The sequence below is a fragment of the Anarhichas minor genome, unplaced genomic scaffold, assembly GCF_050575085.1.
Source record: "Anarhichas minor isolate MPS153535 unplaced genomic scaffold, ASM5057508v1 ptg000017l, whole genome shotgun sequence".
Lineage (NCBI taxonomy): Eukaryota > Metazoa > Chordata > Actinopteri > Perciformes > Anarhichadidae > Anarhichas > Anarhichas minor.
This window is the reverse complement of record NW_027466463.1, coordinates 14021208-14035256: the sequence shown is the minus strand read 5'-3', so window position 1 is coordinate 14035256 and position 14049 is coordinate 14021208. Positions and strand designations below refer to the sequence as shown.

The window sequence follows — 14049 nt, the reverse complement described above, 5'->3', positions numbered from 1 at the left end:
TGAAGACCCAATAAGTAAGGGTTTACCCAAACACAATAAGCAGTTGGAATTTAGAAAAAACACCCAAATTGCAGTTTCTGTAAAGGCGGTGATACAAACCCTCACATGAACTTGACCTGCAATGCTGCTAACACTTCGAGAAACAAGAGCTCTGCTGCTGCTTTCAGACCAGACCTGCACCTCTCCTCTGTTTGCCAAACCTCCTGCTGCCCTGCTTCCAATCCCACCTACTTACAGATGGCCTTGTTCACAGACACCATACACACACAGAAACGCATTCACACATTTACAACAGACAGAAAATGATGGCTTGAGACAAACATATGGTAAAACAACATAACATTCACAATCATTATGCACAATATTTTTCATTCACATTTTATTCCAGCACTCTCAGCACGAGACTTTTCACACCAAGACACTCTTTCTGTCTCGCACGTGGATGATATATACAAATTGTTGGAAGATGAAATTCAGCAAACGGAGTGTTTGATGTGTTCACAGCCTGCTCTCTGGTCTCTCATTCCCTCTCCTTTTCACACATGCACACACCCTCTACTGTTCCCCTATGCTACCACTGGGCGAATTGTCATTTTAAAGAGTTTATTAATACCCACTGAGATTTTAATTTTGAATTCCCACAAGGGGACAAAAAACAAGCTTAACCTATAACTCACAATTTGACATGAAAATCAGTAAGCAGACATATCACACGTGAAGGCAACCTGTGTTTTTGGATGCAGACAAAAAACGTTGACGGTTGGAATATAAATCAGATCTATTTCTGCAAGGTATTGTTTTGTCTTTCTGGAGCTTTGACCGCTAATTCATTTTATATTTATATATGTGCAGTTCATGTTGCATCATACATATCAGTGAGTATTGATTAGGAACTAATATTCACAAGTTGTTTCATGATATGATTGGACAGTCAACTGTCCTAACACAGCCAATTTATACATTTGAAGGCCCATATTAGACACAATTTCACTGGACTGTTTCTTCACGCACTTCTGAGCTAGTTTAGCTAACTTTCGGTTGTCAGAATAATAATAATAATAATAATAATAACAACCTGACTTAACAAGAACGCTAAATTAAACTCGCTACAAAAGGAAAAATAAAATGGGAACAAAAATGCATCGGTGGGCTGGGATACAGGCTGTGATTCGGGTATGTAGCTAACTCGATATAATACTTTAGTGTACGCTAAATGTGTGAATTGACTGACTCGGAGCAAACGCCACTCCAGACGCGTCCGCCAGCGACCAGGCGTGTGGGATTTATTTGTAATTTAGACTGTCGCCACCGCTGGAAAATAAGTCAAGTCATTGGGCATTCATTGTTGGCAATGGAGAGAGTTAACGTTAAGTCTGTTTCTGTATCTCTCATCCCCATCATTTTCAGTGCCCTCAGTTTCTCCCTGTTTTTAGCTTTAGACCCTTTTCTTCTCTGTTCTCTATCCGCTATTATATGGTCTCTCTCCCCCCTCTCTCTCTCGCTCCCCCCCCCCTCTCTCTCTCTCTCTCTCTCTCTCCATCTGTCACTACCCTCATCTCTCTTTGGCTTCATCTTCATCTTCATCTTCGTCCAATTTTCTTCTGCTTTTGAGTTATCTGTCACGCTTCCTCTTTCTTTCCTGCTGCTCGAATTTTGTAACCCTCCATCCACTCCAACCTGAACCTCCAATACTTACTTTTTCATATTAGTGCAATATTAAAGTATAGCCTTCTTGTATTTAACTCCAGGACTTACATTTTCTGAAAGTTAATAGCTTTTAACCCAGATAATGATTGATGATGATGATGATGAACAACGGCCATATTTCTGCATAATGAATCATTTTACCTTTTGACACTTTGACTGATTATACAACTGATATGTTGCATTCAGGACTTTAACTTGTAATGGAGTATTTTTACATTGTGGTTTTGCTACTTTAAGTTAAGTAATGGGTCAAACTACTTCTTCCACCACTGCCATCCTCCCACTCTGACTATGACTCTATTTTTCCCATTCTGTTTTCATTCTTCTCTGTCTGTCTCCCCCTCCATCTTTCTCTAGCTTTGTCTCTCGGTCTGTTTCTGTCTGTCTGTCTCTCTAGCAGTGAGCTAACAATGTCTTCCTCTGCCTCCACACCACAGCCAGCAACTCTGGCTAGATCTCCATTTAGCGCTTCAGCCTCCCAGGCAAGGAAGAACAAGGGGCAGCTGTCTTTCTGCTGGAAAAGACATAGACACATGCACAGACCTTTAGATCAGAGCACAACCATAACACATAGAAAGACAAGTAAATGCTTAAAGTATCAATAATTACAAAAGGAAATCCATTAACTGATTTCAAAAGTTTCACATTTCCACTGCACTTTCTGTACCTTATTTTCCGACTGCAGAGGTTGCATACTTTTTAAATGGTCTTCCACACACTACGTCGCCTCCCCAGAAACATGTTCAGCTTGAGTTTTTCTTTGCCTGAAGGCTCAAACTGAGATGTAGTTTTGTCCGTTCTGGCAGTTTTGATGATGTCAGCCCATGAGTGTGTTATTCACTGTAACCAGGCACACTGACAAGTAGTTCAGACTTGATTTTAAACACTTCCCAGGGGAGAAACACTATTGCCTCTTTTCACTGTAATAAACTTGTCAAAGAGCTGTAAAGCTGGAGGCGTTTTGAAGTTACGATTCAAATACTTCTTTGGCTTAATGTGAAATACAGAGCTCATAGTTTGTGTCCATGGCCTGTACTCTCACATATTACTTTTTTTTCCTCACTTTCAGAAGGGAAATATTTATCTTTAGTCTCTTGCTGTAACACAATTTATTGAAGGAGAAAACTAGATTGTTGAAACTAAAGATCATATTGCAAAGTGTTGTTTGTGTTGTGAACATACAATCATATAATTAGTACATAGCGTTAGTAGTGTTGACTGGTATTTCCTTAGTTGCGAGTTTGTGGTAATTTACAGTTTTTATTGTGTTGTACTTCCGTTGCATTGTTGGGAAAAAAAAGTTAGGCCTAAGTAATATTTTGGGGTATAAATTAAAGGCCGGCGATCCTCTGCTGTCGTCTAGATTATGTGCTTGAGGGAGTGATTGAGTCACATGGTAAGCCGTGTGTGTATCCTCTTCCCCATCAAGGACAGGCTGTTGTCAGTGCTGAAGCCCAAAGCATACTGGGAGATGTAGTTGGAACAGTAAGCTCTGCCCTGTCCTCGTAGTGCTGGGCTTTTCTTTTCTAATCATTGGGATGTGCTCGGCTGACTGCCTCAAGTGCCAAAGGTCAGGTGGCGCACTGTAAGGCAAATTAAAAAAACAGTCACGCTTTTGCTGACGTTGCTTGAACTATCATTCAAGTGGCCCCAGCTGTTGATGACAGTCAGTCAGCATGGTCTTTCTAGATTTCGACACTGTGGTGACAATTGACTGAGGGATATGATGATGAATCACGTATGTTTCGACCAGAAATGATCCAGTGTCAAGCAACCATCACTGATACAGTTCTGAAAGTTGTATCCCTTTGAACAATTTGGACATTTTTGCTTCCAATATAATGACAGATATTTCACAAGGAACAATTTGATGATCTTTCCTTTTCTTTCTTCGTACAGACTTCTTTTTAAAAGGCTGTCCATTGTCTCCCAATTACTTTCAAATTGTCAGTCTATTCCCTTCAAGTCTGCTTCAGAGCCCTTACAAGCCTCCGTTTTCGCTCACCCACACCTGTTTGTGAAGTGGCCACATTGTTCTTTGATGAATTTCTTCTCATTTATCTTTCCGTATCCCTCTCACCACAGTCCTGTGTCTGTCATTGTGTGTTATTACTGCATGGTCATTTCAAGGTTTTATCACCGTCTATAAGGAGGCTGTCATGAATAGATAACCAGCAGCATTACCATATCTGTTTCGCTTGAGTTGCATACCGTATTGAATCATCACCGGTCAGATCACAAGAGAGGGTGCTGACATTTATATTGTCTGTTTCTGCAAAATCTTGGCACAGCAATGTCCATCTGATTACCATTTATTTTCACAGCACTCCACCTCATGACCATCTGGTTATCAAGTTATTCATGTATGCAGTTTCTCTGACGTGCTTTTGTATATGTAAGCTTAAAAATTTAAAAAGCTATTTGTGCGTGAGCGTGCGTGTACTGTTTGCACATTTATGAATATGACTGTGTATGCATTCTGACCAAGATACATTTCACTTCTCTTACAGAGCATGATCAACAAGCCTTCAATACCGGAGTACAAGGTGGCAGCGGTGCAGAAGTCGCGCTTCATTCTGCTCCACTACAGCATCTCTAAAGCCCTGTGGGACTGGCTCATTCTGCTGGCCACCTTCTATGTGGCTGTCACCGTGCCCTACAACGTCAGCTTCACGCCGTACGATGACACCGTCACAGCTGCGCGCTCCACCATTGTCAGCGACATTGTGGTGGAAATGCTCTTTATTATAGGTGAGTGTCGAAAAGAAGACGTGGCTCCCTGATTTTTCCCTGAAGTTCTTGTGCTGAACTGATCACTATAGGTTCAAAATTGTGGTTTAACCACCATCAAGCCAATTATTTCATATTCACGTCTGAGTCCCTCAACTTGGCAAGAAGAGGGAGGATACCAGCCAACTTTTTTTTATTGTAATTTGACTTTTGAAGTAATGTAATTGATAGATTGCTGCTTCAAAAAAAGTGGAAACTGCCTCGTATAGCATCCAAAATATGGCATGCTAGCCAAACACATTCAGGGAATATGGTATATTGGACATGAGGTGTCCACTGTTTTTAATTTAGATGGTTTTTGCAGTTAACACTGGTCTGCACATTGCTGTGTGAGCAGAAATCATTATCATCATCTTACCTTTTAGCTTCTCATAACTGAGATTTGTATTGAGTGATGAGCCAAGAGCTCTGCAAACAGCTTGGATGACAGATAAGGTGTTTTTTTTTTTTTATCAAACCATACACCCAGAGGTCTGCTTGTTATGTGTGCTTGCCACATTCTGACACTAAGATGAAAATGATCTGTCTTGCAAACTTGCTGATTCATATGGATGCATTAAAACAATGACTTAAATTGGGACACTACTCATTCTATGCTTTCAAAAGTGTGAATGAGAAACATTGTGGTGTGGTCTTAAGTATATATCACATACAAGTGAACCACTGGGATTGAAACCCAGCTTGTGATCTTTCCTCACTGTACACAATGTGTTTATAATTGTATCAGTCAAACACGCATAAATGTCTGACCTCGTCCATTTGAATGAATATGACAATACCGTCTTTACGTCACTGGGGGGGAAAAAACGACTACCTTTGTATTTGCAGACATCATCTTAAACTTCCGCACCACCTATGTGAGCCAGTCAGGGCAGGTGGTGTACGAGGCGCGCTCCATTTGCATTCATTACGCCACCACCTGGTTCTTTGTGGACCTGGTGGCTGCCCTGCCCTTCGACCTGCTGTATGCCTTCAACATCACAGTGGTGAGTGCAACTGGATATGTTCAGCCGTCTTTTTTTTTTTTTTTCACTGGGACTGCTGACATGCAGCAAATGGATTACTTATAATGAATAAATAAATAATCCCTGAAATGTTTAGCCTCTAAAATGCACCACCTTGCATTCCACAAGGCGGCTATTGTTGCTGCCTGCCTGCCGATGTGACTACTCCCTAAATAGTGAATTTTACACAAGATAAGAACATTTGTTTGAGCAAAACAAGTCGCCGCTTGTTCAAGCTGTGATATTCAGCTGTGTATATATGCTGTATATGTACAGTCACAGTGTCTTTCCAGAAACAACACAAAACCAAGGGATTAACTTTCTCTCTCCTTTTCTCTGTCACTACCCCCCCCCCCCATACTTGCTTCTCCTCCTCAGACCTCCCTTGTCCACCTGCTTAAAACGGTACGCCTGCTACGCCTCCTTCGTCTGCTTCAGAAGCTGGATCGCTATTCCCAGTACAGCGCCATGGTGCTGACCTTGCTCATGTCTGTGTTTGCCCTGCTGGCACACTGGATGGCCTGCATCTGGTACATGATTGGACGTAAAGAGATAGAGACCAATGAGACCTGGGACATTGGTGAGTCTGATTGAGGCCTTGCTAAGAGGAAGCTGTTGAGGTATGACGGTCAGGTTTGGGGTTCCAACCAGCAAGAGCATCATTTTTCTGTGAAGGATGAATGAAGTAATAGTTCCAACTGATTTTTACCATGCAACATCATTTATTAAACAAATCCAGTATATCATATTCCGAGTGCTCATTTCATAACTTAAGCATGGTGTTGACTATCCAGACTTGTTTCACTTACCGTGTAAGTCATGTGTTTTCTCTGTTTAAATAGGCAAAAATGACAACAAATAAGACTAGATTTTGCTTTTGTTGTGTCCCGTTTAGTTATAAATAGTCAGTTTAACAACCATATATATGCTATTTATTTAAACAACCTTAAACAGCAACACGCATACTGTGACATACTGTAGGCTACAGCAAAATTAAACATCTGACCCAGTCCGCTGTGCAACATGTGTGTTTGTGTCTCTAATTGTGTGATTGCGCTTAGAGTTGTGGCGGTATATTCTGTCTATAGGGAGGTTAGGTCCAACCTGCTAATTACACTTGGTCTTGTTTATCTCTGGAGGAGCCAATCTAATTCTGCCCTGTCCCTCAACGACATGCCAGCCTCATGAAACTGCTGACAATCTCTGTCAGACACACACAGACCCAAACATGCACTTCTGTCTCTCTGAGACCAGGTATTGCAGGACCATACTGCCACTACCACCTCTCACAGAGCTGACAGAGCTCAGACATAATAATAACATCAACCATAACCTTTGAACAGTGTTTGCTCATGCTCTACCTTCTCATTCAAGGGTGGCTTCATGAGCTGGGCAAACGTCTTGAGACACCCTACATCAACAGCACGGTGGGCGGCCCGACAGTGCGCAGCTCCTACATCGCTGCCCTTTACTTTACCCTCAGCAGCCTGACCAGTGTGGGCTTCGGCAATGTCTGTGCCAACACCGATGCTGAGAAGATATTCTCCATCTGCACCATGCTCATCGGCGGTATGTCTGACACCAGGGTACATTCTCCCTCTGGCGTCCTGGCACGCCAGTGCTGGAGATTCAGCAGGAAGTGGGTCTGATGATTTGGCTGGCCTTTAAAACACAGATTTTTGCCATCTTGATATACCAATAAACAGATAATTTTAACATGTTCAACAATACAGGAGATAATTATTGTGTGGCAATTTTTTATTTTTTTTCAGAACAGTGATATGTACAAAGCTGTAAATGACTCTGCCTCTTGTGTAGCTTAATAAGCAAATAACCAGTAACAAGTGTAGATGATTAGGTAATGATCAATATCAAATTGGATTAGCAGGAAAAGTAAAAGTAAACCTAAAAAGTGATGTGATTAAACCCATTCCAATTGTAAAAGGCCAAAAGAAACTGCCTTCGGAATAAAATGTCAGATTGTACGGTTTTTATCTGGCAATACAACTATTCAGCCTATATGATCAAATGTATGTTCTTTTTGTTTCCGTCTCTCACACAGCGCTGATGCACGCCCTGGTCTTCGGTAATGTGACGGCCATCATTCAGCGTATGTACTCTCGGCGCTCTCTCTATCACACACGCATCACGGACCTGAAGGACTTCATCCGTGTCCACCGCCTGCCCCAGCAGATCAAACAGCGCATGCTGGAGTACTTCCAGACCACATGGTCTGTCAACAATGGCATAGATGCCAACGAGGTAGGAGTCCCTTTCATTGTTGTTGTCATGTAATACTTTGGTACAAGCTGCCGTCTGCCCTCAAGAAACTTCTGGGTCATGTTTAGACCATTCACAAACCCTTTGCAGCTGTAATTGTTCATGATCGGCTGCCTGTACACCAAAAATTTACATCCGATTGAAATTCAAAAGAGGGTAACTGGTGGCAACACAGTCCATCCCCTAAATACCAATGAGTGTCACCCCTTATTACATCTGTCACACATCCCCAGCTCCTGCACGACTTCCCTGATGAGCTGCGGGCCGACATCGCCATGCATCTGAATAAGGACATCCTCCAGCTGCCGGTCTTTAAGGGGGCCAGCCGTGGCTGCCTGCGCTCGCTCTCCCTCCACATAAAAACCTCCTTCTGTGTCCCTGGGGAGTACCTCATCCGTCAGGGGGACGCGCTGCATGCCAACTACTTTGTCTGCTCCGGGTCCCTGGAGGTGCTGAAAGACAGCATGGTGCTGGCAATATTAGGTTGGTATTGTGGCCCGGACTGTTTTAGCATCATGTTTCAGGTGATTATGTAGTGGAGCAGGACGGTGAATATTTACTGTTTTTTATTTCAGGAAAAGGGGACCTGATTGGGTCTGACCTGCCTGGAACCGACCAGGTGATCAAGACCAATGCTGATGTCAAGGCGCTGACCTATTGTGACCTCCAGTACATCAATGTGCGCGGTCTGAAAGAGGTGCTGGAACTCTACCCTGAGTACGCCACTGTGTTCACCTCTGACATCCACAACAACCTCACATACAACCTGCGTGAGGGCAGCCAGGACGAGGTACTAAATATACACTCACAAACAGAAAACTGGTGTTCATCAAATGTGTCATTAGGGTTTCCTTTTTCACAATTGTAAGCCTGTCTTTTCATATTCAATCCCTAATTTACAACTCTCAAAAATGTTTTTTAAGCCTAGAGAATTCAGAAATTCAAGATCTAGTTTCATTGCCCCCCTCCCCCTCCACACACACACACACACACTGTCTGATAGAATACAGCAACCCACCACCCCACCCCCCTTGACACTTGGTCTACCGCTACGACCAAAGGGCTGTTGGTGGCTTGATTGTCACACCAATTACAATGCGTGGGTGCCACTGTCAGGCAGCCGTATCGCTTCCCTGTTGCCACCCCAAAGCAAAGCCGGATGACATTACAGCCAGACACTGACCTCCTCTCAGTGCTGCCTGTTACCCCTCACAGTTATTTAAGACCACCCTCCATCCATGGAGAAAATGCACCTGTTTTCAGGCATTCAGGCAACCCAGGAATTGAATAGTTTCATTAATTAAAGAAACAGTGTGACAAAGTTCAATGGCTGTTTTGCACGGCATTATGTTGAACCGTGCAATCAAAACAAATTAATGCCAAATTGTCTTTCATGTGTGACTGACAAAGCTGGCAAAGCTCCCCAAAGACTTTCCCAATGTCATCAATATTGTCAATCTCAAGCATTTGTACTTGCTTCAAGCATTCCTCTTGGCTCCCACAGGCCTTTCCCATTGTTTGAAGGCTTTCTTGCTCATTAGTTCATTCATTTAAAAAAATGTTTTAATCATTTGGTTTGGAATATGAAGAACAGGACATCTGTGCTGGCCATGTTCATTAATGGATGCCATTTTTTCAGGCTGAGTGAAACTGTATTGATGACGTTTTCAAAAAGAAGAGAATTATAATTTTTGAGAGGTTTCATCCCATAAAGAGACATCATAGATACCATTTGGCACCTGGCAGAATCCATGTATATACTACAGAGAAGCTCATTATTGGAGAAAGGTTTTCCCAAGACAAATACTGTATGTTGTGTGTATAGAGGCCATGAACATATACACGTTTTTACAGTTCTTACAGTCTTTAACTATGATTCTAGCAGGCTTCTTTGTGGCGTGGCTGATCACAAGCACTAGCTCTCTAACTCTGTCTCAGGCCATCTGCTCAGAGTTTATGCTCAAGCTACCTGGTCGAGTTGCCAGGTTCCATAACTCCTGACACACACACACACACACACACACATATACAGTAGGACTGGTCTCATCCACATCCTCACGGTGGGTGGTTTGCGGTTGGAGTTGTTGTATGATGGGAGGTCCGCATTACACTCGAGAGATACATGAGAATTGCTGACTGTTCAGCAATCAGTCATAGTGAAATACTGCAAAAGAAACAGATTGTAGAAATGCCTATTACAGTATAAGGTATCCAAAAGGGACTACTTTATCTTGTCAAATAAAGGAAAAACCCCAGACTACCAGATGGAAAATTATTTTGTTTGATGATTTGTTTTTTGTCAACTCTATAATTGAATAACTTTGACTGATGTGGTGTCGATTAAATTATTTTCATTAGGTTTTGGTAGAGAGTATGAAAGTTTTACAGAGAAAAAAAGTGTTTTATGCTATAAAGTGGTTTTATTATTTTTCATAGCAGCTAGAACTGATATTTTATTATGTATCAAATGAAAATCTGAAAAGGGTCGCTCATAGAAGCTATAGAGAATTATCACCCTGATCTGCATCCCCCCTTGGCGTTACAGAGCTTTATTGTGAGTTTCAGCTCACTGTTTTGTTTAACAGTGTAACATTTACAACTTTACTGTGTAGTGGACTTCTACAAAACTACTTTCCCATGCAAAAAAAATTGCATCCTCAATAACAATTCGAGGTAAACATATTCTCCCGGATTACGTTTCTTTATGACCTATCACAAATATGTTTCTAATCATAGTCCATGGAAGCCCGTTTAGGGAGGAGGTCGGGATGGACGGCTGCGACCGTAATCCTGGAGATCCCTCTGAAGCGTAATTGAGAATGCAGTTTAGTTGTACAGGAACGTAATTTTGCAGGAGACCAGGTTGACTCTCATAGTGTTGTTTTTGGCCGCACCAGGTAGCTGTTTCCAATGAAAAAACACTTTTCTGCTCTACCTGCTCAGCACCTGACAGACACAGTTAGCTACTAGCAACTTAAATAGGGATGTTATAGGGACGCAACCCCCTTTATGACAGCAACAGTTTAACAAAGATGACGAAGGCAGCCACTGATAACCAGTCGTGGGAGTGAAAGAAGTTTGAAAAGCTAGAAACATGTGTAGTACATGTTGGATGGGATAGAAATACCAACCAGGAGTGGGCTGAAGGAATACACAGAGGAGAGGACAAAATATGTCACAACAATTGTCCCAGGTGACAGTGTCATTTCAAGTACATCCCTTCAGTACAATATATCACAGACAGCTCCCCCTCTCACTCTGAGATACATCAGGAGGAATTTACACTCAGCTGTCAATGGTCTGTGTTTCAGATTTGTTTAACTGTTCTGGAAAGTTCAAATTTGACCCAAAATGTGCTCTGGATTTGAAACACAAGAGGCACAACATACAAGACACTGACACACTCTTGTGTGCGCAAGCATGCCGTTCTGTAAGTAGGTCTGTTCTTTGCATGAGCAAACACAAGATAACCCTCTTGCGAGTGACAGGAAGAAGTTCCTAAATTAAGTCCCTGCAAACCAATTTTGATATGTGGGACACTTGTGGCATCCTTGCCCCATTAATTGCTATTGATGTTCAATTAATGTCATTTGGCACCAATAATCCTGGCTGGCTAATTAATCACTCCACATTGCCTCTGGGTTAGTCTTCGTTAGGAGGAGAATTTTTCCTGCCTGAAATAGATTCACAGACTTTCACCCCCGTCCGAAGTCTCACAACTAGAGTTATATTTTTTGCTTTGGTGGAGATGATTTTTAAACTCCGTATTGTGCTTCAATGAAGGATTAAATTGAATGCGTTTCCTCAGTGAATTGCCTTCCTGCATCAAAGAGCATTACTTGCTCTATGCTGGTGGAGCGATAGACTGTGGCTCGTGTTGTCACATTAAGCCATGTTGTCAGAAGCACGTTTTTCACACACGAGGGAAGACTTCACACTACCACGGTTTCATTTTGCCATCCAGCTGGTGATTGTGCTAAATTGCTTGCAACGGTGTAAGACAAACTTTCACCGGAATCCCTCTGCAATCGAGTGTAGACGAAGGATCAGTTATGTGATTCGGCTTGTGTAGAAAAGGCTTTATCAAAGGCCACGGTCATTTAGATAGTTCCAAAAGGGTTCAAGTGGATACAACAGTAGATAACAAATTAGAATTTTACACTGTAAATGCAAAGATATCATCAAAATGAATTCAATATTCCATGTGTAGTTCTTGACCTCCCCTGGTGTCACACTATATTCCACTGATCAACAGGTGGTAACACGCCAAGATATCCTGCAATGCGCCAATGCTGGATTTGAAATACTTCAAAATCAGCTTTGCAGATGTTTTATGAGGAAGGAAATACACTTGACATGTTTGTTAGACGTCAAAGATACACTTATAAGAAAACTCCACAGGGCACATTTCATTTCCTAATGTGGCATCACAAGGGTTAAGTTTAATGTTTAAAGGTTTGAATAGGAGGACATGAAGTTGAATATATTAATATGTTTTGCCTGGGGCTGTGTCTTTTGTAATCCCTGTCGCTTTCTTTTTGTTACTGCAGGGTCTCAGCAGGTTTTCAAGGTCACCCAGGCTTCCCCACGTGAGTTCAAATTAAATGTTCTTCTTCTGTTAGGGCTGTTATTATTCCTTATCCCGAATTGTCAAAGGTGCATTTGTGTCATGCATATCAAATCAACGTTTAACCAGCGTGTCTGGTTTTTCAAGGTAAATCCCTCAGGTTTTGTTGGGTCTTCAGTACTGTATTGCTAGTGGGAGGGTTTGTGGAAGGACTTCCCCTGCAGGTTGAGACTCATTTGGAACAGACAGAGTTAGCTCGCTAACTGGGTCAGTAGCTCTCCTAATAGGAAACCTTATGAGCTACTTTTCTCACTATGCTTATCGCCCCGCCTTCCTAATATTAAAATACTGTTTACAGTGCTCATTTTATGTAAAACCAATTGTTTTTACTGCCAAGCACACAGTTAGCCATGACTAGACCGCAATAGATCTGTAGCAGGATTAATGTGATTAAAATATCATCAGCTGTATCTCATTAAAATCTTAATAACACAATAATGGCTCTTTATCAGCAGCTATCAAAAGGCTTATTTGCCGGATTACTCGTGAAATTATTTGTGTATTGTGAGTGGCATTTTAAATTGGTCAAGTTTTTTTAACGTAATTCCAATATCTGTAAGTATTTCAGCATTCATGTAATTATTACTCCAGTATTTCCAAATTTGTTTTCATATCCTCAAACACAAGAACAAACCATGCTGTTCTAGGATCAGTGCATCCCTTGGTAGTGAGAGCTCACATAGTGTACAGTTATTAATGATGCCTGTTGTATTTGCTGTTTTGCAGGAAGCCAGGCTCCCCTCTATGGTGGAAACTAAGGGGGGTGACCCGGACGACTCCTTCCACCTCTCTCCAGCTACCCGCTCCCGTCGCAACCTCCTGCTTCCCAACTTCAGCAGCCCTGTTCGGCGTACCTCACTGGGGAACCTCCTGGGGGATGAGTTGCGGCAATTCAACGCCCTGCGGCGCTGCCGTTCACCAAACCTCAGCCGCGGCATCCACGGGCAGTGCTCATCCCCTCAGCCACCGTTGAAAAAAGAGCACAGCTCCCTGAAAGTCACAACGGCCTCAACTTCAGCCCAGGGGGAGTCAGGGGCCGAGAAAAAGCCTTCAAAGCTGCTTATCCCAACCGTCACCTGCTTTGGACCCCCAGATCTTAGTCCCAGGTAGCCTGAAAGCTATTATCAAATGTTCAGTTTTCAAAACAACAATAGAAAACAAACAAAAACTTAATCAAAGTCTAAATGAAAATACTTTTTTGCATGTTGGTAGCTGGTTGACCAAAATAGAAAACAGTAGAAACAGCCATTTAATGCAATGCAATAGAGTGTAATATAATTTTAAAAAGCTATAAGTACTAAATGTCAATGAACTAAAATGTCTTCTTTATTTTGACTCCACACTGTTTGTGTTTATATTATATTTCTAATAATTTCATTAACACACTGTAGAGTTTATGCTTTTCTAATGCAGTTCAACACAACAACACTTCAAACTATAGTCTCTAAATGATCATACAGTAGATTTAACATATGGCACAGTGTCAACAGCAAATAATAAGTTTCACAAAGGCAGAATCTATTCAGACAGTTGTATTATATTACATTACAGTGTGACAGGGATTTTTACATCTATTCTTCTTTGTATCTCATTTCTTGAAAGACGTTTATTTTGATATCATCGTATAATCTGATACTTTCA

The 14049-nt window shown here is 41.8% G+C and overlaps 1 protein-coding gene across 1 annotated transcript in view; it reads left to right on the top strand.

Annotated features, from left to right (window-relative positions):
- LOC142951327 (voltage-gated delayed rectifier potassium channel KCNH4-like) overlaps positions 1 to 14049 on the top strand; it is a 31621-nt gene that overhangs the window by 13034 nt on the left and 4538 nt on the right. The window contains exons 5-13 of the mRNA XM_076092824.1: positions 4218 to 4458; positions 5326 to 5483; positions 5880 to 6081; positions 6876 to 7070; positions 7564 to 7763; positions 8015 to 8264; positions 8357 to 8571; positions 12332 to 12370; positions 13135 to 13514. Of these exons, the coding sequence (XP_075948939.1) occupies positions 4218 to 4458; positions 5326 to 5483; positions 5880 to 6081; positions 6876 to 7070; positions 7564 to 7763; positions 8015 to 8264; positions 8357 to 8571; positions 12332 to 12370; positions 13135 to 13514 (1880 nt within the window). The remainder of the gene's footprint in view (positions 1 to 4217; positions 4459 to 5325; positions 5484 to 5879; positions 6082 to 6875; positions 7071 to 7563; positions 7764 to 8014; positions 8265 to 8356; positions 8572 to 12331; positions 12371 to 13134; positions 13515 to 14049) is intronic.